General features: G+C 39.3%; 4 protein-coding genes across 6 annotated transcripts in view; 2 read left to right on the forward strand and 2 right to left on the reverse strand.

The window, feature by feature from the left end:
- cdh16 (cadherin 16, KSP-cadherin) overlaps positions 1 to 6,571 on the reverse strand; it is a 30,131-nt gene extending 23,560 nt beyond the window's left edge. Inside the window, exons 1-7 of the mRNA XM_006780309.3 lie at positions 6,541 to 6,571; positions 5,998 to 6,049; positions 5,796 to 5,894; positions 3,940 to 4,074; positions 3,415 to 3,544; positions 2,639 to 2,797; positions 850 to 1,046 (exon numbers count right to left, since the gene is read on the reverse strand). Coding sequence (XP_006780372.1) covers positions 850 to 1,046; positions 2,639 to 2,797; positions 3,415 to 3,544; positions 3,940 to 4,074; positions 5,796 to 5,894; positions 5,998 to 6,042 — 765 coding nt within the window. The 5' untranslated portion in view covers positions 6,043 to 6,049; positions 6,541 to 6,571. The remainder of the gene's footprint in view (positions 1 to 849; positions 1,047 to 2,638; positions 2,798 to 3,414; positions 3,545 to 3,939; positions 4,075 to 5,795; positions 5,895 to 5,997; positions 6,050 to 6,540) is intronic.
- Positions 6,572 to 6,823: 252 nt separating this feature from the next.
- Positions 6,824 to 9,896, reverse strand: rrad (Ras-related associated with diabetes). Its single transcript, XM_006780310.3, has 5 exons — positions 9,784 to 9,896; positions 9,114 to 9,504; positions 8,427 to 8,500; positions 8,099 to 8,303; positions 6,824 to 7,777 (listed from the first exon to the last, which is right to left on the reverse strand). The coding sequence occupies exons 2-5, from the start codon at positions 9,484 to 9,486 to the stop codon at positions 7,500 to 7,502; spliced, it is 930 nt and encodes a 309-aa protein (XP_006780373.1). The 5' UTR covers positions 9,487 to 9,504; positions 9,784 to 9,896; the 3' UTR covers positions 6,824 to 7,499.
- A 2,408-nt stretch (positions 9,897 to 12,304) lies between these two features.
- LOC102794739 (ATP synthase F(0) complex subunit C3, mitochondrial-like) lies at positions 12,305 to 15,038 on the forward strand. 3 transcript variants are annotated; one of them, XM_006780311.2, is made up of 5 exons: positions 12,305 to 12,393; positions 12,684 to 12,776; positions 13,223 to 13,294; positions 14,054 to 14,253; positions 14,690 to 15,038. In XM_006780311.2, the coding sequence occupies exons 2-5, from the start codon at positions 12,738 to 12,740 to the stop codon at positions 14,802 to 14,804; spliced, it is 426 nt and encodes a 141-aa protein (XP_006780374.1). In that variant the 5' UTR covers positions 12,305 to 12,393; positions 12,684 to 12,737; the 3' UTR covers positions 14,805 to 15,038. The 3 variants fall into 3 exon arrangements, with proteins under 3 accessions (XP_006780374.1, XP_006780375.1, XP_006780376.1); XM_006780312.2 differs by having other exon boundaries at positions 12,352 to 12,412; XM_006780313.3 differs by having other exon boundaries at positions 12,368 to 12,435.
- A 779-nt stretch (positions 15,039 to 15,817) lies between these two features.
- Positions 15,818 to 20,929, forward strand: nsun3 (NOP2/Sun RNA methyltransferase 3). The gene is made up of 6 exons (XM_006780314.3): positions 15,818 to 16,104; positions 16,995 to 17,098; positions 17,180 to 17,697; positions 18,005 to 18,159; positions 18,824 to 18,945; positions 19,658 to 20,929. Exons 1-6 carry the CDS (start codon positions 15,943 to 15,945, stop codon positions 19,989 to 19,991), a joined length of 1,395 nt encoding a protein of 464 aa, XP_006780377.1. The 5' UTR covers positions 15,818 to 15,942; the 3' UTR covers positions 19,992 to 20,929.
- Positions 20,930 to 21,846: the final 917 nt, after the last annotated feature.

Genomic DNA, 21,846 nt, shown 5'->3' on the forward strand with positions numbered 1-21,846 from the left:
AGATGTGAAATCGTACTCATATCTTCATGCAATCATCAAAGTTTACTTTTGATTTCAACACTCCTTTGTGAGGCTGCAGCACTTAGATTTCTTTATCAATTCATCTTTCATTGCTTTTTAATTAGTATTTACTTAATTTAATCAGAAATGTCAGGAAATCACAAATGTCTCTGTACAAGCTGATGGCTTTGGATATTTTGTTGTGGACAACTAAAGGTGTTAAACTCAAAGATATTCAATTTACAATAAGTCTCAGTTGGATAGAAATACTTACACAGTAGTTTTTAAGGTTACATCACAGCAGCAAGAAGAAGAAAAATGTGTCAAAAAATAATAGGAATGTCTTTCTATTGAACTGGACCTTTCTTTAGATTATACAAGATATTCAAATATTTGTAGTAAGCTGTACAATACGATTAAAATTGCACTCCATATGTTCTGTGTATTTGAGTTTAGATTTTGGCTTAAAGCTGTAAGATTTGTGTAATACCCCTCAGAGTGATGGTAGGTTTGTGGGCGGGCAGCAGTGAGTGAGTAAATATGGGAGTTAAAGTGACTCAGTCAGGAGGTGGCCTGAAAGGATCCATGGCATTTGAACAGCCTCAATAATTTAGTATTTGGTCACTTAGAAGGAAACACTAAAAACAGCAACAAGCAATGTGAGGCCACTTCACTCAGACCACACTAGTGACAACGTTTGCTTGATTGCAACATGATAACATCTTTTTACTGCATTAATAATGCCGCACCATTTAATTGTTTTTTTAATCATGTAAAAGGGGCTTTACTTTAGATGATGCATACAGTGCTAACATGGTGCATTTGTGTTGAACTGTTTTGCTGTCTCACCTGTGAGATAGGTATGGGGTAAGGGCCCGGAAGATTTTCCTGAAGCCGTACAGGGTCAGGTGATGCCCAGGTGTTTCCTGTCACCTCAACAGTAACAATGCCAGCGGAGAAGAAGGCATCCGCCCTCCCAGCCATATCCTTCACCATCACTGAGAGCTTGTAACGACCACACATCTCTGGGTCCAGAGTAGAGGCTCCTGGTGGTGACAGAGGCATAAATTATACAAGAAAGCCTACAAGATAACAGTACAGCACTTTATTGGAACATATGTTTTACTTTCCAGAGTGCAAAAAGGCAAAAGTCCTGACAGCTAAACAAGCAAACACACCATAATAACAGAAAGACACTCCAATAATCAAAGCATTAACATGTCCTCACATGTCTGAGTGCTCCTTCTATCCTTTCTTTTGCAATTTCTTGGTTAAATGGAAGCAAAATAACATAAACAGCCTACTTGAAGTGTAATTGTGACCAGGTAGCCTAAAGAGAAGGTGCAAAAATCAAGGAGGCAATTTTCACTGCTGCTCCTCTTGTGGAAATCATCAGCAGCATGGGCCAGAAAGGACCGGCAAGTGTGAAAGTCATCCAGCTCCTGCCAAACCGTAGCGAAGAGCAATTCCAAAGCTACAGAAATAGCACTGGCACACAGGAATCTCTCGCATGTGTGTCCGCTGGACTAGAAGCGATATCACTGAATAATGTTATTGCAATACTTTAGTATCAAATATTTATACATTACTGGCTTGTTTGTGATGTCAGGCTTTTCCAAGACTTTTCATTATGTTCACATTTTGATCCTGTTTTAACAACTTCAACTTGCGTTTCTCAGAAGTGTTTTAGAGATTCTGTACATATGTCTGCCTCTATGATTAGAAACTGACCACTAACAACTTTTTCAGGAAAATATCAATAATAAAAATATTTCCCAATATTCTTTGTTTTGTTTTATGGGGGAAAAGGATTACTTGGTTTGTATTGTGCTCTTACAGACAACGTATTTAAACAATAACAGATTTTCTTTACTTAAGCACATTCATGTGGAAAAAAATGAGATATTACAGAGAATTTACTTTTTTATTTTAATATGGGATTCTTTAAATCACTTATTTAAATAAAAGAATTGTGTTTTAGAAACGTTTACACACACTAGATATTTAAAGGTTATTGGACACTTGGATGCTAAATCACTGGTGGACTGAAGTGCATCGTTTCAGTGTTGATATCTGCAGAAAAGAGCTCACAGCAGCTCATACATGGGCTACAATTTAGATTCCATTGTGACAGTGAAGAAGATAATAATGAGGCTCACTGTCAGAGAGATATAAAAAATAGTTTGCCATAGTCAATATCTGGATTTTTTTTTTGAAAGTAAAGAAAAGAGCTGCTCATGACCCAAAGCATGCCAACACAGAGCTGCTTCCTTTTGTTGCTTTGGCATGTGTGACTGCTAGTGCAACTGATTTCATTGCTGAATGGAGCAACGGGATGAATGAATGAGGTAGAGGAGCATCCGGTCCATTAGAATTCACTGCATGCCATTTCATCATTCAAGAGGACAAACTGTCTACACGATAAGCTCCTAAGAAATAGAAAAGCAATTTTTTATTAAATGTAAAGAGTTGGCCTCTCAAATTGCAGAAAGTCAAACCTAAATTGTAACGCTGCACTCTAGGTGACCCTCCACGCTGATTTGTTGGAAAAATATATGTTGAAGATTCCCTTTATGGATAAAAAACTCCCCACAAAATTATCTTGACTATTTCCTTTCAGCGGCCGGTTGAGACTGACCTTCCTCAGTGAGTGAAACCTCCCCAGAGATGGCATGGATGGAGAACATTTGGCTGGAGGGAATCCTGGGTGTTTGTTCCATCAGGCTGAATCGCAGATCAGCGTGGGGACTGTTGCGGTCGTCACGATCTAGCGCTTCCACTTGCATGAATGGTATTCCTGAGAGATACGGGTGACACGGAATTAAAGAGTGGGACAAAATGTCTCAATTCCCATCCTAACTATACCAAGAAAACATGCTGATGTGAAGGCAAAAGAACAAAAACATGGGTTGTGTAACAGCAAATCTTAAAAGTTAAAAGATGAAAACTCTACAAAATGCCTACAAAGTAAAACAGTAACAGAATTAGCTTCAGTGAGTTGACCTTTGTGGGAAATTCAAACAGAAAGCTGATCAACACAAAGGTGTATGTACCATCATGGTTTTCTTAAATGAGAAATACATAAAAACATAATGGAGTTAATACTATGAGCTAGACCCTGTATATATCGAAAGGACTTCAGATGGAGTACACTGGGGCCTTTGTATCAAATAAATGTGATCACCAAACCCAAGTCTTTTTGTGTGTGTGTGATTGAAATGATGCTGTTTGCAACATTATTAAATCTATTTATACTGATGTTAAGGTTAAACTGCAGTTTCCACGGAGATATGAGGCATGTTTTTTTCACTGTTGACGACATTCAGCATATTTCATAAATCAGGACTGACGAATGTGACCCAGCCTTAAATTGGCTGTGTAATACGTTCACATCTGAGTGCAAAGTTCTCGTACCCTTGAGAAGCCCGAGCTGCACGCTGCCTCTCATGCTCTCCTCTATGAACGTAGGCACGTTGTCATTCTTGTCGATGACACACACTTCAACATTGAAGCTCTGACGATGCACTGACGTTCTGAAGGACACCTGTGACGCGAACACAAACATGTTCTGTAAGTAACACATGCTGGAGCCCGCGTCCACCCTTTTCATGCGACTCGTTTAGCAGCCCCAAACTGCTTTGAACAACAGCGCGTGATCATTATGACCAAGATGATGAACAAGAGTATAAAAAAGTATTTTCTATGTGAACTATCTGTATGGCACATTGGAGAAAGTCAATCATTAGCCGAAACATGACTGAAAATTGCTTTCGGTGCACTATGATACTATGAAAGAATATTTTCTTCTTCCTGCTCCTTTTCACACATGGTTTAGTGCTTTTTGATAAAAAGTGTGGTTGGTTTGTTTGATTTTTTGTACCAAGTGTGAAATAAATAAATAAATGAAATGAAATGATCAGAAAAGAAATATTTTTATACCTGCAGAGAGTAAGATGGCTGCTTTTCCCTGTCCAGTGGTTTTAGGGCGTACAGAAACTGAGCATCGACTCCAAATATGCCCTCATCATCTCCTGTTACCACCAGGTCACTATAATTAGATGGCAGGCTTTGAAGCTGTGGGGATGAAGACAAAAAGTATGCATGAAAACAATCAGTTTGTCATCCTGGTTAATGGTTAATGAAAGAACATGCACTACAAGCAACTACACAGATGCACCTGCATTTAAACTAGATGACATTGCAACAAATACAGCATGATTAAAGTGCAAGCGATAATCAGCTCTTCACGTTTTATCCTTTTCTGGCAAGTTGGTTAAAATTGAGCTTTTTTTACTCTCTGCCGTGTTCACTAAGAGACAATAATTGAGCTCCCACAATAGCTGACCACCATTTGTTCCATATGCCTTATGAGAAAGCAGAGCTGTGGTTTGCCAACAAGCAGCAACATTCCTTTGGGCTTCTTGTGAAAAAAACAACATTCAAATACTAGAATAAAAGATAAACGAAATTCTCAAAGTTGAATCTAAATCCGATGTCTTCATTTGGAGGCTCCGGTTTGTCTCTCTTTATTCGCTTTGTTAGTTAAAAGCATGCTAATCTGCTTAAAATAGCCCCAAGAGAGCCACACAGTGTACTTATGTTTGAATAAGATAGAGTTTGAGTTAGACTGAGTAGGACATCTTTACTTCTTCTTCGCCTTCTTTAGACACCTCCCTTCAGGGGCCACCACAACAGATCATCTGCCTCCATCTCACCCCGTCCCAGCTCTCACGTCATCCTTCACTGCATTTGGGATTTATTTTGAGGTGTTCTGGGTGGGTGAAAGGGCATTACCAAAGCAGGAATGGACCAACAGGCTGATTTGTTTGAGCTTTTATAAGTGTTTTATTGACAGTAAAATATGGTTTATAATTTCTATTTACCAGCATCCTGCCATTCAACTTCCCCAAAGACGAAATTACTTGATTACAAAAAATCCATACAATGTTGCAGTGCTTAATAAGAGGACTCGAGGACTGGATGCTTTGAAGAAAAAATATAGCAGCGTCTGAAAAATCTACTTTAGAGCAGACGCTGAAACTGCGTATTTACAGTAATCTGCGAGTTTAGCCCTCTCTGACGAACGCAACTTCATGAAAAGGTTTTTGCCTTAAACGAATGTGAAGCAATTATTATGTCTATTCCATTTATAACACAAAGTGGGGTTATTATGCTCCATTGTGGCCATTAACAGGCTATTTGTGTGTGAGTCAAAATGACACCCAGACTGACATCAAAGCCTAAATATATTCCTATGTTTCATACAAGACGTGACGACACCACAGTCCAGCCCAATAAAATGCCAACATTTATGCTGTTGCATAACCCAGAGGAGGTCTGACTGACAAGTATGAATTAAACATCCTGCCTGCCACCCAGATGGACTATATGCAGAGACTGAGGCTGACACCTGACAAGCATTGTGAACATGCCAATTACCAGGTTCATACACTTTCAGGTATGAGTGCAGGAAAACACACAGATCCAGCTTTGGTTTGCAGCATAATTTCCTTTTCTATCAGTTTTTTTTTTCCAACATGTTACTGATTACCGAATGATGATTTTAAATGTTAAATCTTGATTAAATTTTGCATTTCTGACTTTTAAATAGTGAAAGGTCACGCTTACAACACAGAATTCTTACCAAAGTGCATTTGAAATCAAATCAGCTTGTATTTCTGCTTAGATATATAATTACCTAATCGCCATGATTAAAAAGGTTAAGTTTAGAGAAACACATATCTGCTTTCTTGAAAAATGAGCGCAAGAAGTACAAGAAGTTTTAAGTGCCTTACCTTGGTTAGATACCATGGGAAAATACCATCGTAGTTTTCAGGGACACCAATTTTAACATTCGTCCCAGCACATGGTGCAGATGTATAAAGTACTGCCCACTGTGAAACAAAATATTGTCTCTGTAGCAGCTAAAGGACAGTGTTCGTGCAATAATGTTATCTTAGTATGAAAGGTTAATGTAATACAAAAAAATCTGCTTACTATGAGAGCTGTGATGAGCATTGGTGTAGCTCCTCTCTCGGCCATGTGCCCCCTGCAAACGGGATAAATGTATAATCATAGCATTTCAGACCAACTGGTCTTAGCACAACAAACACTTTGTTAAAGTGGCACCACTTACGAGAGGATTTCGCAATTTTTAAATGAGCAACAGCGTGCACTCAAATGCACAACCACCTATGAAACCACTAAATGCCACATTTGAGCCCACACAGTGGACAACAAGAAAGACACTTGATTGGAAAGCAAAAGTAAATTTCTTTTTAGGTTAATCTAAAAGCAAAGCGTATTTCATCATTAATGCCTGACAAATATCTTGTAGCTGTGTAGCAGTACAGAATCACTCTGAATTATGGTCATGGCAATCACTTATAAACTCCTCTAACAAGCAATTAAAGCCTCCAAAGTACAAAAGATAAGCTGTGGGTATACTGTAGCTCGACAGTAATTACAATAGCAAGATGCAATTAATAAAGAAAATTAATAAACAAACTCTATTCTCTAAACAAAAATGTTTCATCTTACCTTCTCCAAATGATGCGTGTGCTCCCTCTGAGAGGTGTGAGAGGAGTTTAAATTGGGTGGAAAAACTGAGCACTTGTACTCCTTTTGGTGGATTAATGGTTAACACTTTGCCAGGAACATGCTTAACTGCCTGTTTTCCTTCCTGCAAAACCAGTGACCAGTGAGGTTCCATTGCACCGATAAGATCAAATGAATATTGATGAGGATGTACGTCCACATTTACTCAATTTCTGCTGCGTTACGCTGAATGCCTCGGTGCCTTGGGATTAAAGACAGAAGGCAGTTTATGGATTGTTTTTTATATTTTATTGAAAAAGGAACTCAACGTAAAAAGAATTTTCAAATCATGTCAAAATTCACAAGACTAGTATAACTTATTGCTTTACTCAGACATTCACAACCTGAATTCAGCATTATGGGAAAAAAAACATAGAATAACAAATGTTTTGAATAGTCCTCAGTAACTCTGCCGAGGCACGAACCTGCGTACCACACTTCAAGTAAAATATGACTCCAGAATACCTATCATCATTATCCTTTGCCTTGTCTTACAATACAATGAGATGTATGTTGCCTTCAGCGTGACTCAAATATTAGTATATACATCACCCCCCACCCCCTACCCATTTAGTTAAAGGGCACAACATTAACCTAAACTCAAGGCAATTTCGCAGCACATAGAAATAACAAGCCTTTGTGGATTTTTTTTTTCATACATACTGATGACAATATGTTTAAGGCAGACAATAAAATAAATGCAGGTTATCACCATGATATAACTCAAACAACATCAGTCATTTCATTAACAATAGCTTCTTTTTGCTTTTGGTTGATGTCTAGAAAACAAAAATATATTTCAGTACAGTTCTGTTAGTCCTTTTGGGTTAGTGTTAAAACACACAGCATCTGGTCTTCAGAGGCCAAGGGGGAAAAAATTGTCCTTCTGTCCCATCTGTCACTCAGAGAACTGTTAGGTCATGGCAGGACTTTGACTTCTGCCTGAAAGCCATTTTCTTGTTCTTGCGTGCAACCATGCGACCCAAAAACCTTTTAGCCTTCTTGCCGATGCTCTCTCTGCGTCTGCAGTTGGCCATGCGCCGGGCGTTCTCCTCCTTGCTGTCTTTTCTCAAACGGATCTGTCTGACGATGCCCTCAAACAGGTCCTGCACATTGTGGTGAAGTGATGCGGACGTCTCGATAAACTTGCAGTCGAATACCACTGCACAGGCACTTCCTTCTGTAATGCAGAACACAGGAAAGAAGATTAAAACCCTGAGAAAGTTCACACTGAAATGGAAAACTGTAAGCTTAGAGATGACGAATTAGCCCTAAGTCATGAAAGCTGCAAATCTCTGGCAGATTGCTTGAGCTGCAGAGGAACCTGAATCAACCTGAGCAGTCAGCTGTGAAAAGTGGATTGACCCTAGCAAAATCAGTGAAGCTCAACCATCTGTCAGATTCTGTCTTGAAATGCCTCAAGCAAGGCTTTAGTCAAGTGGATTCAAATCTACCTCCCCTGACTGCACATTTTGGGATCGAGTTTATTAATCTCACTTACCATCTACGGACACCTCTCTGGACCGCACCAGGTCACTCTTGTTGCCCACAAGGATTATGGGAATGTTCTCTGACTGTCTGGCACGGCGCAGCTGAATGCGGAGCTCCGATGCCTTCTCAAAGCTTGATTTGTCTGTCACTGAATACACAATGATGTAGGCGTCTCCCATTCTCATGCACTGGTCCTTCAACCACTGGCTGTTATCCTTCAGGAAACAAACAGAGACTAAATTTAACATCATACATGGCTGAATGCACCTTTTACAATTTCAAAATCCCTGAATAAATGCAAATGGACAAACACTTCATTAATAATATATAAGTCTCACCTGTTCCCAGATGTCATACAACACGATGGATGCCTCTTCTTCATCCACCAACATAGATCTATCGTAAGTGTTTCCTAAGGGAGGAAAAATAAATATTGTGTTACACACTGGCAGGGAGAGCAAAGTGTCTTTTATCTGAGCAATCGTGTTTGCTGTCAAAGTGTGTTGCTGCTTTTTTTTTTCCACTCTGATTTTTGGCACATTTTTTTTCTTTCTGAGTCTACTCATTAAACCAGATCACAGTTTGTGATCACGCCATCACTGGCCTTTTGTAGTTTCCCTTCACATAGTGCTATTGGGTGTGCTTCTGACAGCTGGTGCCGCACTGTATGTGGAAATAGCAATAATCAATGCATGCACAGTCCTCATATAATACTGAATTGTACAGCTTTAGTGCAGCCTTTCTGTAATTTAAAACACTGCATCATTTGTTTTAAATCTACTGGAAATAAGTGTGGTGATGTAAATTGTAATAGTGCACTTAAAAAGTAATATTACTTTAAAATATGTCATAACAGTCCTTCTATATATTTTAGTGTTTGTTCAGTATTGTATAAAATAAAATAAAGCAGCTGTTGGCATGCCCATTTATTACATATCTTCACAGACAATGAAACATCTTCATTGTGTGTGTCTGAGAGTGTGGGTTGCTATGGTTGATGACTCATCCTCAGCATCATCATTTACCTGCTTCATCGCAGTCGTGACCAGCATCCTCAACTCCTCCAAAGACGCGCGCCAGGCTGGACTTGCCGACACCGTGCTCCCCGAGGAGAACCACTTTGTACACCTGGGAGTCTGCTTCGCTGCTGGTGGAGATCACTGAGTCGGAGGAGTCCGAGGCGTAGCTGCCACGGTGCTGCTCGCTTGGGGAGTAGGACGTGCACCGCAGTAAATTGGACAGCTCGTCGGTCTGTCCCGTCTGTGGCGTCGTGGCGCGCAGGTCGCGGTCGTCCACGGGCATGCTTCTCCTGTGTAGATTGGGTAAATTCATTGGGAAGGGCACGCTTCCCCTCCTCTTGTCCATGTTCCTCAATTTGTCACCCTTGTTCAAAGTCATTGTGCTTCTATAGAGGATCTGTGGATAGATGTGCCATGCGTAAATTTGCGATCATTTCAGCCACATTTAAAGAAAGGAGCGCTATCAAGGTCTGCACAGAAATACAGTGGGAGATCATTTTACAAATATGTTTACCATTGTAAGTCATATTGTAAAATAAAAACTGTTATCCCACATTTAAAGTAAATATATATAAAAAATGGTCGACCTGACCTGCCCACATGTTTATTCACAAAAAAGGTCAAAATCTAACCAAAGCTTGAAATCTCTCCCCAGCGGCCCCTTAAAGACACTTACTCGGTGCTGAAAATTAAATCCAACGAAGGCAATCCAGTAATCCTTGGTATAAAAAGTAGCTGTAGTCGAAAAGCGGTTTTTGCTCGAGTCTGATCAGAGTCGCTGCTCGGGTTATTTATACAGGAGTAGAGTGACGTAGTAGGGATTCGCCCCGGAGACTCGCGTCTCCGTTTATTGTAGTGGTGCGTAATGGTAACATCATGCTGCGGAGGGGGTGTATGATTGGAAGAGCTGAGGAATCTCCCTTCCGCATCCTCAAATGGAGCTTACTTTTGAGGGGGCGGCCAGAGATGAGACTTTGAAGAGGGGAAACCCACTTAAAGCTGGAGTATAAATATTTGATATATATCTAGGAGGTGGTTCTAGGTGAGATGTTATAGCCTCACATCGTCACGATGCAAGGTGTTCAGGTTCACACACTAAATTAATTCTCTTAACGAAATGTGTTGTCTGGATCCAACTGATCTGATCTATGAGCATCGTGGCCACAGCGCGGTGGTCAATGCTATATGTATGTAATATCATGAGAATGATATGTTGTTATAATATAATACAATATAATATAATATATTACATACTTCCTATAAAAAGCTAAATATTTGTAATTAGACTAGGGCTTCATACTACCGCATTTAAATTAAATTTTCTGAGCATTTTTAAACGGTGCTATAAATGCATAAAATTTTAATACACTGTAGTAGGTGGTGGATTATACTCCATATATCCCACCACCTTGCTCTTTCCACGATAAAATAAATGATGCAATCATCAAAACCGTCCTTGAATTTGTAGGCGCCTCCTCTTAAGCAGCCAGGTCTAATCTTTACCCGTTATTCTGGTTATACTGTTTGACTGTGCAAAAGGCTTTAAATGGTGTGTGTGGAGGCTATTTCTAGTGCTAAGGGAGAGACACAAAAAGCCTTAGTTTTCTATATTTCACGTCTGGATGTATTGATATGCTAAATATGGATCCAGCATATTCTGCATAATTTTTTGGCTGAATATCAGGCCAACAGCATGAGGGCACGGCTGGTAGTGATATTGTTAGGTGTCACGTTCAAGTGCATATTGTAAACTCTGAATGGTGCGTTTCTGCCCTCTTGTGGTTACGTGCAGGCATTACAGTTGAACCTTTTGAACTCGACTATAGTGTGCCAGGTGTTTAATATTATAATACTGCACAATGAGTGTGACTTAAGTATTACTTCTGCTGATGTTTGCATTTTTCCACTGTAATTTTCACTATTAAAGAAACTAAATCTTTCAACATTACATAATCAAGTATAGTTTAGTTCACACCACCCTGAAAAAACAAACCATCACTACACCACCCTGGATTTATACTCTTTTCCAGAAAATAGCTGATATTATGTGACTGAATGATGTTTAAAACACAAATGGAAAAAAAAATCACATCCAGTTAGGCACAAATACTTATTTTTAAAAAAAATTAAGGCTAGCTTGTTCTCATCATATTTCAGTTTCTCCAACACAGTTTGCATATTCTCATGTATTTCTGTTAACTGGACAGAATGAACAGTTCCCACGGATGCAGAGTAATTGCCATTTTTAAGTAGGACACCTTTTAGACTGGCATTTGTACAGACAAGGAACAGCCTCCACTCACTGGATGCAGTGAAACATTCAAAGATATAGAAAAATATAATAATAAAAATATCTGGATCGTGTTTCTAATTGCCACTTGTGAAACAAAAAAATGAGAAAGAAAAACTGACATTATTTTTTTAAATCAGCAACCCAAAATGTGTAAATAACAAGTACAGCAAATGTGACACATGCCTTTCTCAGATGAGACATCATATCGCCATCTATTGGCCATTACACAAATACAACGAATTCGTATAAAAAATAAAGCCATATAAGATGCATAGATTTAGTAACTGAATAAACATTAGTAAAAAAAAACAACAAAAAAAACAACAACATTTTTTCAGTAAAAACAGTACAGAACTTTGGATCTGACAGAAAGTTTTTATAATGCTTCCTTCTGAGGTGATTTCTGATATTCCTGTGTTTTTCATGTCAATTTTCTGTCGGTTGCTTATATTGGTAAGTATACTGTATTCACCGCGATTTACGAAAGAGTTATAAGATACATGAATTACCAGTTTTGTTATCTTAATGACTTTGCCTTATTTTATCTAGATTAGCGTCAACCAAGTACTTTTGGTGACTTAAAATATATTTATAGAACTCTTATCTTACGTTTGTTGCAATTTCTACAGCCGGATCATATTTCTCAGCCTGATCTCTCTTGAATTTTTTTTTTTTTTTTTTTTTTTTATGTGAGTGACATTTACTTCAGGTCAGTACATAAAGTCACTTTGCCAAAAGGTGATTGCAGTTTCTACCATGTAACAAGAATTTTCTTCTGGACGAAAATGCATTGATATAAATCATGAGAGATATATTTGAGACATATTTGACAGATTATACGCCAACAAGTCATTTACAAAAGTTTTAATGCCGGTGATCAATTTTTGGCGGATACCGGAAATCACTTTTTTCCCATGACACCGGAAACCAACCAATAAATGTGACATTGCACATGCGCAAGCCTCTCGTGCGTTCGACCTCTACTGCAAACCGGTGAGCGCTAGCCTCCTCGGTCAGAAACTGGGTTTGAATTAAGTATATGCTCTTAAGTGCTCTTTGTTGTTCCGTATTTTTGTTGTCTATTATTCACAGCGTCGTGTAGCTTGTCTGATTTTCAGCTAACTTGCCTTTAGCGGTATTGTGCGGGTTTTTTTTCTCCTCTTGACCTTAATTGCGTGTCTACCTGATTTTTGCAGACTTTGTACTTGGTTGTTTAGCAAAAGGCGCAGTGTCAAATAGCTAAAGCTTTGGTTTTTTGTGTTTCATGTGTTTTTTTTCTGTAGACTTCGAATAAACTCCAGCTGCTGTGGGTGACCTGACCAGAACGTCCCATCGTAATGTATGCCTGCTCTAAGTTCGTCTCCACGCCCTCTCTGGTCAGTTTGATTGAATGAATGAAAACTGATAATTGCTAAACTGCGCCTGTTTACCGATTGAGTATTGTTAACTACACTTCCGTCATTGTAAACTATTATAAAGTAGTCTGCTAACACTGGCTGCGAAGCAGTCTTTGACCCTCTGCTAAAGTTAGCTAATGCTCATACCTACAAGGACGTCCTAGCTTCTAATCAGGAGGAAGCTCACTGTGTTGGTTTTCCATCATTTCCTCCAAGTCCACAAACTTAATCTAAAGGATATAACATATTCCATCTAAGGCTTGAAAAGAGAATCAAGAGAAACATTTTAATGGGTGTCTGTTATTGACTTGTAGTTATATATATGTAAAAGCTTTGTCACTGCAGCTGATGTAGGTCTTTCTAATGTTGTCCTAGCATAAATTATGGCGAATCATGTCAAAACACTTTTTTCCCCTCTAACACAGGTCCGTGCTGGATCCAGGGCGCTGTACAGACCGCTCTCAGCAGCAGTAGTGTCAGACGGCAGGAGAGCAGAGGTGAGTTGCCCGCAGAGCACACCATTCATCAAGTGACATTTGTCATTTTCTAACATTTCTATATTAACACTGTGCAAAAAAAAAATAGAAACGGTAAAATACAGATTTGTTTTATTAGTTAAACGGTAGTAGTAGCAGTAGTTGCATATACATTTGAGATCTTCTAACAAAGAAGCACATTGATTGTTTTTATTACCAACAAATAGTGCAACCCTGCTCACATTATCCCAAAGAAACATTTCTGCAGGCTGAACTGTATATTGAATTGTTAACTGTGGAATTATGGCCACATATCCTAATCGGGTAGATTTAACATGCTGTCTGTGGTCAGAGCCAAAGCAAAAATGACTAATTTATTGTTATGAAACAACAAACAGAATGCGAGTGTATGAAACTTCTTTCATTTTGTTTTTGCAACCCTACACACTTTGCATCTCTGTATTTCTGTTATAAATATACAACTATAATAATCTTTAAATGGGAAAAACTCCATGTGGGCGTTATTAAAGTTAAATGAGTTAAATCTAAATAACTAGTAACTAAATTTTATAACGGTAAATCTTTATGTTCCCACAAAAAATGGGTCATAATGTGATGAGGTACGATTAGAAGCTAGATGTAGTACATCTTAAAATAAGTTTTCTTTAGAGAGGTCTTATTTGATAGGTCTAAATTTTTAGCAGAAGTAATGCTTGCATTAGAAGTAAACTTTACCGTGTGGGAATTATTGTGTTTGATAGTTTGGTGGTTGTTTTTCAGACTGCTTCGCTTTTGGCACCACTGAGCGGCGGTGTCTCCCAGCAGCAAGTGGCATTGCGGGGATTCCAAACCAGCGCCGTGAGCCGTGACATCGACACTGCTGCCAAGTTCATTGGAGCAGGAGCCGCCACTGTGGGAGTTGCTGGATCTGGAGCCGGAATTGGGACAGTGTTTGGCAGCCTTATCATTGGATATGCCAGGTAAATTTAACATGTCCCCTGTAGTAGTAGTAATGAGGCCATTTATTTTATTTTTCACTGTCGAGAAGAGAACATTTTAGTCTTGTTTACTTAATACCCAAGTTCTTAAAATAATGTGACCTAGTGAACAGGTAATGACAAAAGAAAGGGGACACCCGAGTAGATTTCTGCCATTTGGTGATTAATTCTAAAACCAAAAGATACTTGGCATACTTTATTCTAAATGACATCACTTAAAATCACTGGGAAAGTGAAGTTAGAGGAATAATGTCTGTTGGTGAAAATACAATATTAAAGACTTGTTTAGCACTGACTAATTATTGATTGTGCTTTAAGCCAAGTCAATCATGGAAAACTTTGGTCTAAACATGCGTTATTAGCTGTACTTCTTAGGTATCAGCACTACTTGATCTCATTGGCCCCTCTGTCTTCACAGGAACCCCTCTCTGAAGCAGCAGCTGTTTTCTTACGCCATCCTGGGTTTCGCTCTGTCTGAAGCTATGGGTCTCTTCTGTCTGATGGTTGCATTCCTCATTCTGTTCGCCATGTAAAACCAGCTGTGAAAGGATAACTCACAATGTTAACAAGAATAAGCAGTTTGAACAGCTGTGTGATTGCTGGTTATCATGTTTATCTTTGTGTTCTTGAAAGATATGAATCCATTCACGTATGAAACTCTGGCAAAACATTTTAAGGACTGTTGTGTCCTCGTTGTATATTTAATCGGCCGTTTTTGTTAACAAACATGCAACCAGTAACACAAATAAAATGTTTAATTCCTCAAATGTTTTTGTACATTTGTGAGGGGAGGTGGGAGGGGTTTCAATAAACATAATGGGGGATACCTGGTAGGATCATGGACCTGTTCCCTTTTAAAAGAAACCCATACTGTTGTAATGCCAAGCTGTGGAATGAAGCGATTTAAAAGCAAATGTAGCTTATTTCTTTAGATTATGCTCATGGAAATGGGTGCAGCGATTTATTGAAATGTCTAAACCTAAATGGAAATACAACACAAAGGCAAAAAATGTTGAGGTCCGATCTCTGGAGAGGCCAGTCCATGATTGACAGTGTCCAAATTCTGTTTTTTCTATCAGGTATGCTTTTACTGCGCTGTGTGTGTGTGTGTGTGTGTGTGTGTGTGTGTGTCTCATAGTCAATCAGATGATCAAAATCTGACTCAATTCCACACATCTATGGCTGAACTGAACCCCCAAACCATGGCAGAGGCTCCACCATATGTTATAGATGGTTCTAGACACTGCTATATTGCGTCTATTTGAAACTAAATAATTCGACCCTCACTGAGACTAGATAAATCCCTCAGATTATGCTGCTAACAGAGTTCCTAAAAATTCCATTTAAAATCGGTTCTTTGACATTGTACATTATGTAGACACACAAAAGTCATTCCTCATCTGGGTCTGCTTTTTTATGCTTGGATATTTTGTAGGTCAACCCATCTCCGCTAGGTTTGAGTCCATTATTACACCCTTACCAACGACAACAGTTTTCCGGTTTAATGGGTGGAACTAAAGCACCGTTTTTGTAGTGAGGGGAAGGATTTGAGGAACGTACTCGTTAGTTTTTAGTGTTCGCCTGTGTTTTTTGTGTTAAATAGATTTGAACATTGCCGAAAATAAATTCGGACATGTCAGCTGTGCAGTATCAATAAGACGGGCTAAATAAATGTTTTCAGTAACGCAGTTGTGCCGTATCTGCAGAAAATCTAGCTTTAAAACTAAGAAGTTAACGCCGACACGTTTGTGGCGGTGTCGCTGGTGTAACTGTCACACAGACCGCGATAATGTATCTCAGCAGCTTAATCCAGAGGATCCCCGAAATAAACAGGTAAACAAACATGAGGGAATATGATGTATCCTACTTTTTCCCCCAGTGTTTGTCATTTACTTTTTTCAACAAAATATAAAATTCTTAATTTAAATTTAAAAATCTATTATTTGCATGTTTTCAGAGGGAATAAAAGCAGCGTAGTTATTATAGTTTTGTATTTCAATATTTATTTTTAATCAGATTTTTTAATTTCGTCTTGTTTTTTTTTTTTTTAACCCAGCCTAGTTTCAGTTTCCAGAGTGTGCTTACTCGTCCCAATTAAATTTTTAGTTTTTGTAAATGTTAATGTTAAATAAAATGTTTTAATAACATGTTTTTTATTAGTTGCAATGCTAGTTTTCGCGTTTTTAAATATTGTTGTATTTACTGCAATAAAAACTCTATTTAGCTATTTAAATCAGTTGACTCAGATTCTTGTAGTTAGCCAAAGTATCAATAAAGATGGACGTCAAAGCCCCATCAGGCTAGTTGGGATAATAAATTTGAGCAGATCTACGTGTAATACGTACAGTCAAACCTCCCAGGGTTGATTTTACACTGGATATCCACCAGGGGTAGCTGCTGTATAAGACCCTAGTTCTTCTTTTTTCTTTTCTTTTTTTGTAACGTCACTCTTCCATAACCTAAAGGGAACATCAGCAAAACATGAATGTACATCAGTTATTTTTGTACATAAACTATTGAGCTAGAAAATAGAATAAAAAATTGTACATTTATCAGTGTATGTAGTGTTTATTTAAGATGTGTTTCCTGAGATAGTGGTCTAAAAAAGTTTTTACCTGAGTGGGACTTTCAACGTCTAAGCAGAACATGTGCCTAAAGTGGATTTTAAGTTTACTTTGTATAGATTTGCCTAATTTTATTTCTGCCTGGTCTTCATGTAATAGGTAACAAAAAGACACAAGAAGCAAAGAACTTTGTGTCAACCAGTGCTCGATCACTTTGACCAGCAGTACGGTGAAGAACTTGGTGACTTGTGGCCATATGCAAGGTAAATTTCACCTGAAATAATCATTATGCACGTGGACAGTAATTCCACCTTTTCCAAACTGAGATTAATTTTGTCCCTCAGAGAAGTGCTGCTGGACCCTCAGTCATGGCAGTATGGCATCATGCTCAATCGCTTCACTGCAGTGACAGGCATTGCACAGATTCTTCGAGCCCAGGGCTTTTCCACATTGTTGCCACAAACAGATGTCTCTGTGCTGCATTCTAATGGTCCCTCCACGGTGTTAAATTCTAAATACCAAGAAGGAAAAGATACTCTGTCAACTCTCTGCATTTCCAAGGGCTGTCCAGGTGACCCCCATCCCCAGTCTGACAACAGCTCCTTTGCACTCGGTCAGGACTCTGAGTCAGAACCCGCCCTCAGTTTTCCTCCTCCTTCATTACAGTGCTACATCCACCCGTCCCCCCTGCGATTTCCCTCTCAGGCTCACAGGCCTGGCCAGCTGAAGCAGTACTACCTCCTCAATGCTGCATCCTTGCTTCCAGTGCTGGCTTTGCAAGTCAAAGATGGCGAAAAGGTTCTGGATCTTTGCTCTGCTCCTGGGGGGAAAGCCTTAGCCATAATGCAAAGTGCGAGTCCAGGTAAAAGAGACATTTTTAGAAGACTTTATTTTGATTTTATTTATACTTAATCGGATTAAAACAACCCCAAATGAATTACTCTATTAGTAAAGGGATGTTCACAGTGTAGCCTTTTTTCCAGATTATGTGTGCTTGGTAAAAAGAACTTGGGGGAAAAAGAAACATGTTGGCTTTTATTTTGAATATTAAACACACACTTTGCATCTAAGTCGCTGCAGATGATTGTAAGGAATATTTTTGTCTGCTGCGAATAACCCATTTGCATTGAATACTATAATCAGTAATGCTGCCCTGTGCTGTGTTCCAGCGCTTCTCTGCTGTAATGAACCAGATCTTCACAGACGGGACTGGCTTGCCAAAACCCTGGAGTCTTTTTTGCCTCACTCACTAAAAAGCAGAGTGATTGTGTCTGCACAGGACGGACGGTCTTTTGGGCAGAGGGAAGCGGGTTTATATGACAAGGTTGGCAAAGAAATCCTATCATGTTTATGGCAGCATGTGATTTTGTCCTGTAAAATGGGTTGACACTTATTTTCCAAGGCCACAGCTACAAATGAATGAGGACAGCAAGCCTTTGAACAGAAACTAATAAACTCAGCAGAGAGGAAAAAAAAGAAAACTGTTTATTCAAACTAGGAGCCAAGAAGAAGCAGACAAATAGCTGGGAGGAATCAAAGAACTCAAAGTGACTCATATTGGAACACAATATTGAAAAAAGGAAAAGGGCTAAAAAGAGTTAGAGTAAGGCACCGTAGGAGGGGAAAAAAGACTGAAAGGTCATAGAGTGCAAACAAAATGCAGAGGAGCTTTTTTGAGGGATTTCCAAAATCTGAGAACAAACTTGTTGAAAGGTTCAAAGTTCAGATGTAAAAACTTCAAAGCTGTTGTCTTTTATTCACTTTTATTTAAATGGTAATGGTTTGGTTTTTAGGGGAAATTTATCTTCCACCTCCACTGACCAAAATTGGTCTGTTGATGGCTCAGGTGCCGTGGGGAAAGTGACATTTATGTGGATTATTTTAGACACCTGCAGCATTTTTCATTTTCCTTACATTTTCTTATTCCCTTGCATTTCCTCTTTGACATGGGCACCAACTACTCACATTCCTTTCTCTCGCTGCCATAGGTTTTGGTTGATGCTCCATGTTCTAATGACAGGAGCTGGCTGTATTCATGCAACAGCCAGCAGGGGGAACAAAGATTGAAGGAGAGAGCCAGGCTTCCTTCACTCCAAGCACAGCTGCTTAGGTAAGCACCCATTCTGACATTGGAAATTCCTGCTTATGCATTAGCCTTATGGTACTCTAATATCTCTACAGGTTGAGAAAAAAACATTCACTATCCTAATGAGCACGCAATTAAAATGCACTGAAGGAATGAAGGGAAGGTACCATAGTCCAGTAGTGAATACAAATGAGAGATAAGTTCTAAACTTGTAGATCAAGAAATGAAGAGTAACTGGATTTAGCAGAACTGCTGTGGGAACATCGTTATTAAATAAGTAATTAGATAATCAAGGAAGACGAGAGGTGACAAAGGATCAGTCAGGGAGGAAGTGATCCATTACTTAACCGGTTATCCAGCTGGAGCCTGTCCCAGTTATTATAGGGCATCTACAGTCAATTTAGAATCAACACTTAACATAAGAAGCATGATTTTGGACCGTGAGAGGAAGCCGGAGAACCCGGAGAGAACACAAACTCCACACAGGAAGGTCTCCAACTCAAAATAGCCTGGAGAGTCAAGTGGAAGCTGTAGCAGTTGCAGTTTTAGTTGTAGTTTTCAGATCAGACTGCAGTTAAATCAGTCAAATAACACCAACAAGCACAATATAGAAACAGCATATACAGTTTTTTAAAGTGAAAATGTGTATTGGTTGGTTGAATGGTTACAGCATATTCTTTGATACAATTTAATTCTAGCTGAGGTCTAAGGTGGAATATTTGTCTTCTGATTACAGGTCTGCACTGTTGGCGGTGTGTCCAGGGGGCACTGTGGTCTATTCAACCTGCACTCTGTCCAGCTTTGAGAACTTTTCTGTGGTTGAGACGGTGCTGAAGGACTTTCCTGAGGCTGAAGCTGAAGACCTGTGGGAGGAGATTGCCATTCCTTTATCTAAATACTTTACGTTCAGCTCTAACCCCGGACATGGACAGACAACTCAGGAGGCAACCCTGAAGACACAAGACGCTTCTGTGTCCTTTTATCGCCACAGACTTGGCATTCTTGTGGTCCCTCAGCTTGGCAAGTCATGGGGACCCATGTTTTTAGCTCGGATTAGAACACGGAAATAAAATCTTACCATGCACGGGGACATAAAGGGAAATGGCATAACTAAACTTGCACAATAACTTTGTGCAAAACACCAAATTTAAAATTTAGATTAAAAACACTGCAAATAAGCACAGTGCCTACCTGTGCCAATTATGCAAGAGGAAATGAGCAGCAGCAGTAGTTTAGACACGCAGATATAAAAGATATAAAGACATCGGTGTCAAAACAGACGTGGTTAAGAAAGTCATAAATGCTCCTGTTTTAACAGTGCAACACCAACCATCTGCTAAACTATAAGTGCTGCAGCTACAGTTTTTTTTTGTTGTTTGTAGCTGCTGGCTTCTCTGTGCGTGTGTGGGTGTGTTGCAGGAGATTTAAGCAAATAAAAATAGAACGCTGCTCACATCAGTTAAACTCACCTCGAGCTATCCGCATCAAAGACAGAACTTAGACAATATTCCAGTACTTAACACATGTGAGCAGTATTTTATGGCAGTTTGTGTGAAATAAAGAGAAAATGGCGTGAAAGCAGCCACCTGATCACTCACGAGTTTCTTTTTCCCCAGGTCTGCTGCCCCCCTAGGCTTGGGAAGGCTTTATTTTTCAGTTCAGCCAGTTGTTTACTTGTCCATCCTGTATCTGTATCATTTTGGTTCAGTTTCACTGTTTTCACAGCATCAGCTCTTTGTCAGTAAAATTATCTAATTGAAGCATTTAGCAGCCTCAGAGGGCGATGGTTAACTTGGAAGTGACTCAATGCACATTGAAACAAGAGTGAATACAGGACTTTTTATATTCAGTCAGCAGCAATATTGCTGCAGAAACTATATGTAAATTAGCAGCAGTCAAAAAATTCACCGTATAAGCTAAAAAGCTAATAAGTTAGTGCCTCCCAGTGACCGCTGCAACAATAAAAACAAACTGAGTTTTTCTATATTAAACATTAATGTATTGTTTACCTCTGAATCCACCTTCTTTCCATTCTGCGGTTAACAAGGACGACCACCTTGGCTCAGAGGACATGCGCACACATCAGAAAGTTTGTAAATCTGTAACGTCGCCGTGTTTAGAAAATATTCTCCACTCAGCTGCTGGCTAAAATGAAAATACAAACCCAAACAGCACTCACACACTCAGACAGATATTAAAAAATGAAGCAACAACACACATTTCCTGCAGGAGGAACAAAGCTGTCAGAATTGCAGAAACTGTTGGCAGGTCTGTGTCTGAGTCTGAACTGCTGCTGTTATTTTCTTGGAAGTGCAGGCGTGTGTCGCAAAGCGGGCTGCATGGCCATGACAACAAGGGAGGCACGCACACACAAATACCAATTAAGAAAATGTTTATTTAGGAATTAGGAAATCATAATAGCTTAAACAATGGTGAGTGTAGTAAGCGAGTGAATTTGTAAAGAGATGGCAGATGCAGGTTTGTGCTGCTCAAGTGGAGAACCACATAGTAACTGAGTGGCTAAGGCTTTTATAGGCCAGGTGGTCCTAGCCTCTGTGATTGTGGACAAACCTATTAGTACGGGCAGAAAAGAAGCTGCCACCCAGTCAAGCTGAAGGAAACCAAGATGGAGAGAGCGGTTGATGTAAGAGTTGTGTTAAAAACACCTGCACAGTTTAGTCTGTTTGAAGCGACGTTTTAAATTCCCTTTTAATGGTAGAGAATGGGAGTTGACATTAGAAGACAAGCACCACCGTCTCCAAGCCTTATTTGCTTTTGACACAAGTTTCAAGTTTCTGTCTAAACACCCATACTCAATGTGAATGTTGGATGTTGTCAAAGTAATGCAAAAACAAGTCCAAATGTTTGCAGACTCGACCAGAAACAAAAGTTTTTCTGTCTGAGAGATTTGTTTAATAGCCAGGA

This window comes from Neolamprologus brichardi, chromosome 1 (assembly GCF_056152115.1).
Source record: "Neolamprologus brichardi isolate AB-2024 chromosome 1, ASM5615211v1, whole genome shotgun sequence".
In the NCBI taxonomy this organism is placed as follows: Eukaryota; Metazoa; Chordata; class Actinopteri; order Cichliformes; family Cichlidae; genus Neolamprologus; species Neolamprologus brichardi.

Coding starts and splice junctions, on each gene's coding strand:
- rrad (XM_006780310.3), bottom strand. CDS start 9,486: ATGACTTTGAACAAGGGTGACAAATTGAGGAACATGGACAAGAGGAGG. Junction 8,501..9,113: donor TCACGACTGCGATGAAGCAG/GTAAATGATGAT, acceptor TTCCTCCCTTAG/GAAACACTTACGATAGATCT. Junction 7,778..8,098: donor CAGAGAGGTGTCCGTAGATG/GTAAGTGAGATT, acceptor TCTGCATTACAG/AAGGAAGTGCCTGTGCAGTG.
- LOC102794739 (XM_006780311.2), top strand. CDS start 12,738: ATGTATGCCTGCTCTAAGTTCGTCTCCACGCCCTCTCTG. Junction 12,777..13,222: donor TCGTCTCCACGCCCTCTCTG/GTCAGTTTGATT, acceptor CCTCTAACACAG/GTCCGTGCTGGATCCAGGGC. Junction 13,295..14,053: donor CAGACGGCAGGAGAGCAGAG/GTGAGTTGCCCG, acceptor GTTGTTTTTCAG/ACTGCTTCGCTTTTGGCACC.
- nsun3 (XM_006780314.3), top strand. CDS start 15,943: ATGTTTTCAGTAACGCAGTTGTGCCGTATCTGCAGAAAATCTAGCTTT. Junction 17,698..18,004: donor AATGCAAAGTGCGAGTCCAG/GTAAAAGAGACA, acceptor GCTGTGTTCCAG/CGCTTCTCTGCTGTAATGAA. Junction 18,160..18,823: donor AAGCGGGTTTATATGACAAG/GTTGGCAAAGAA, acceptor TCGCTGCCATAG/GTTTTGGTTGATGCTCCATG.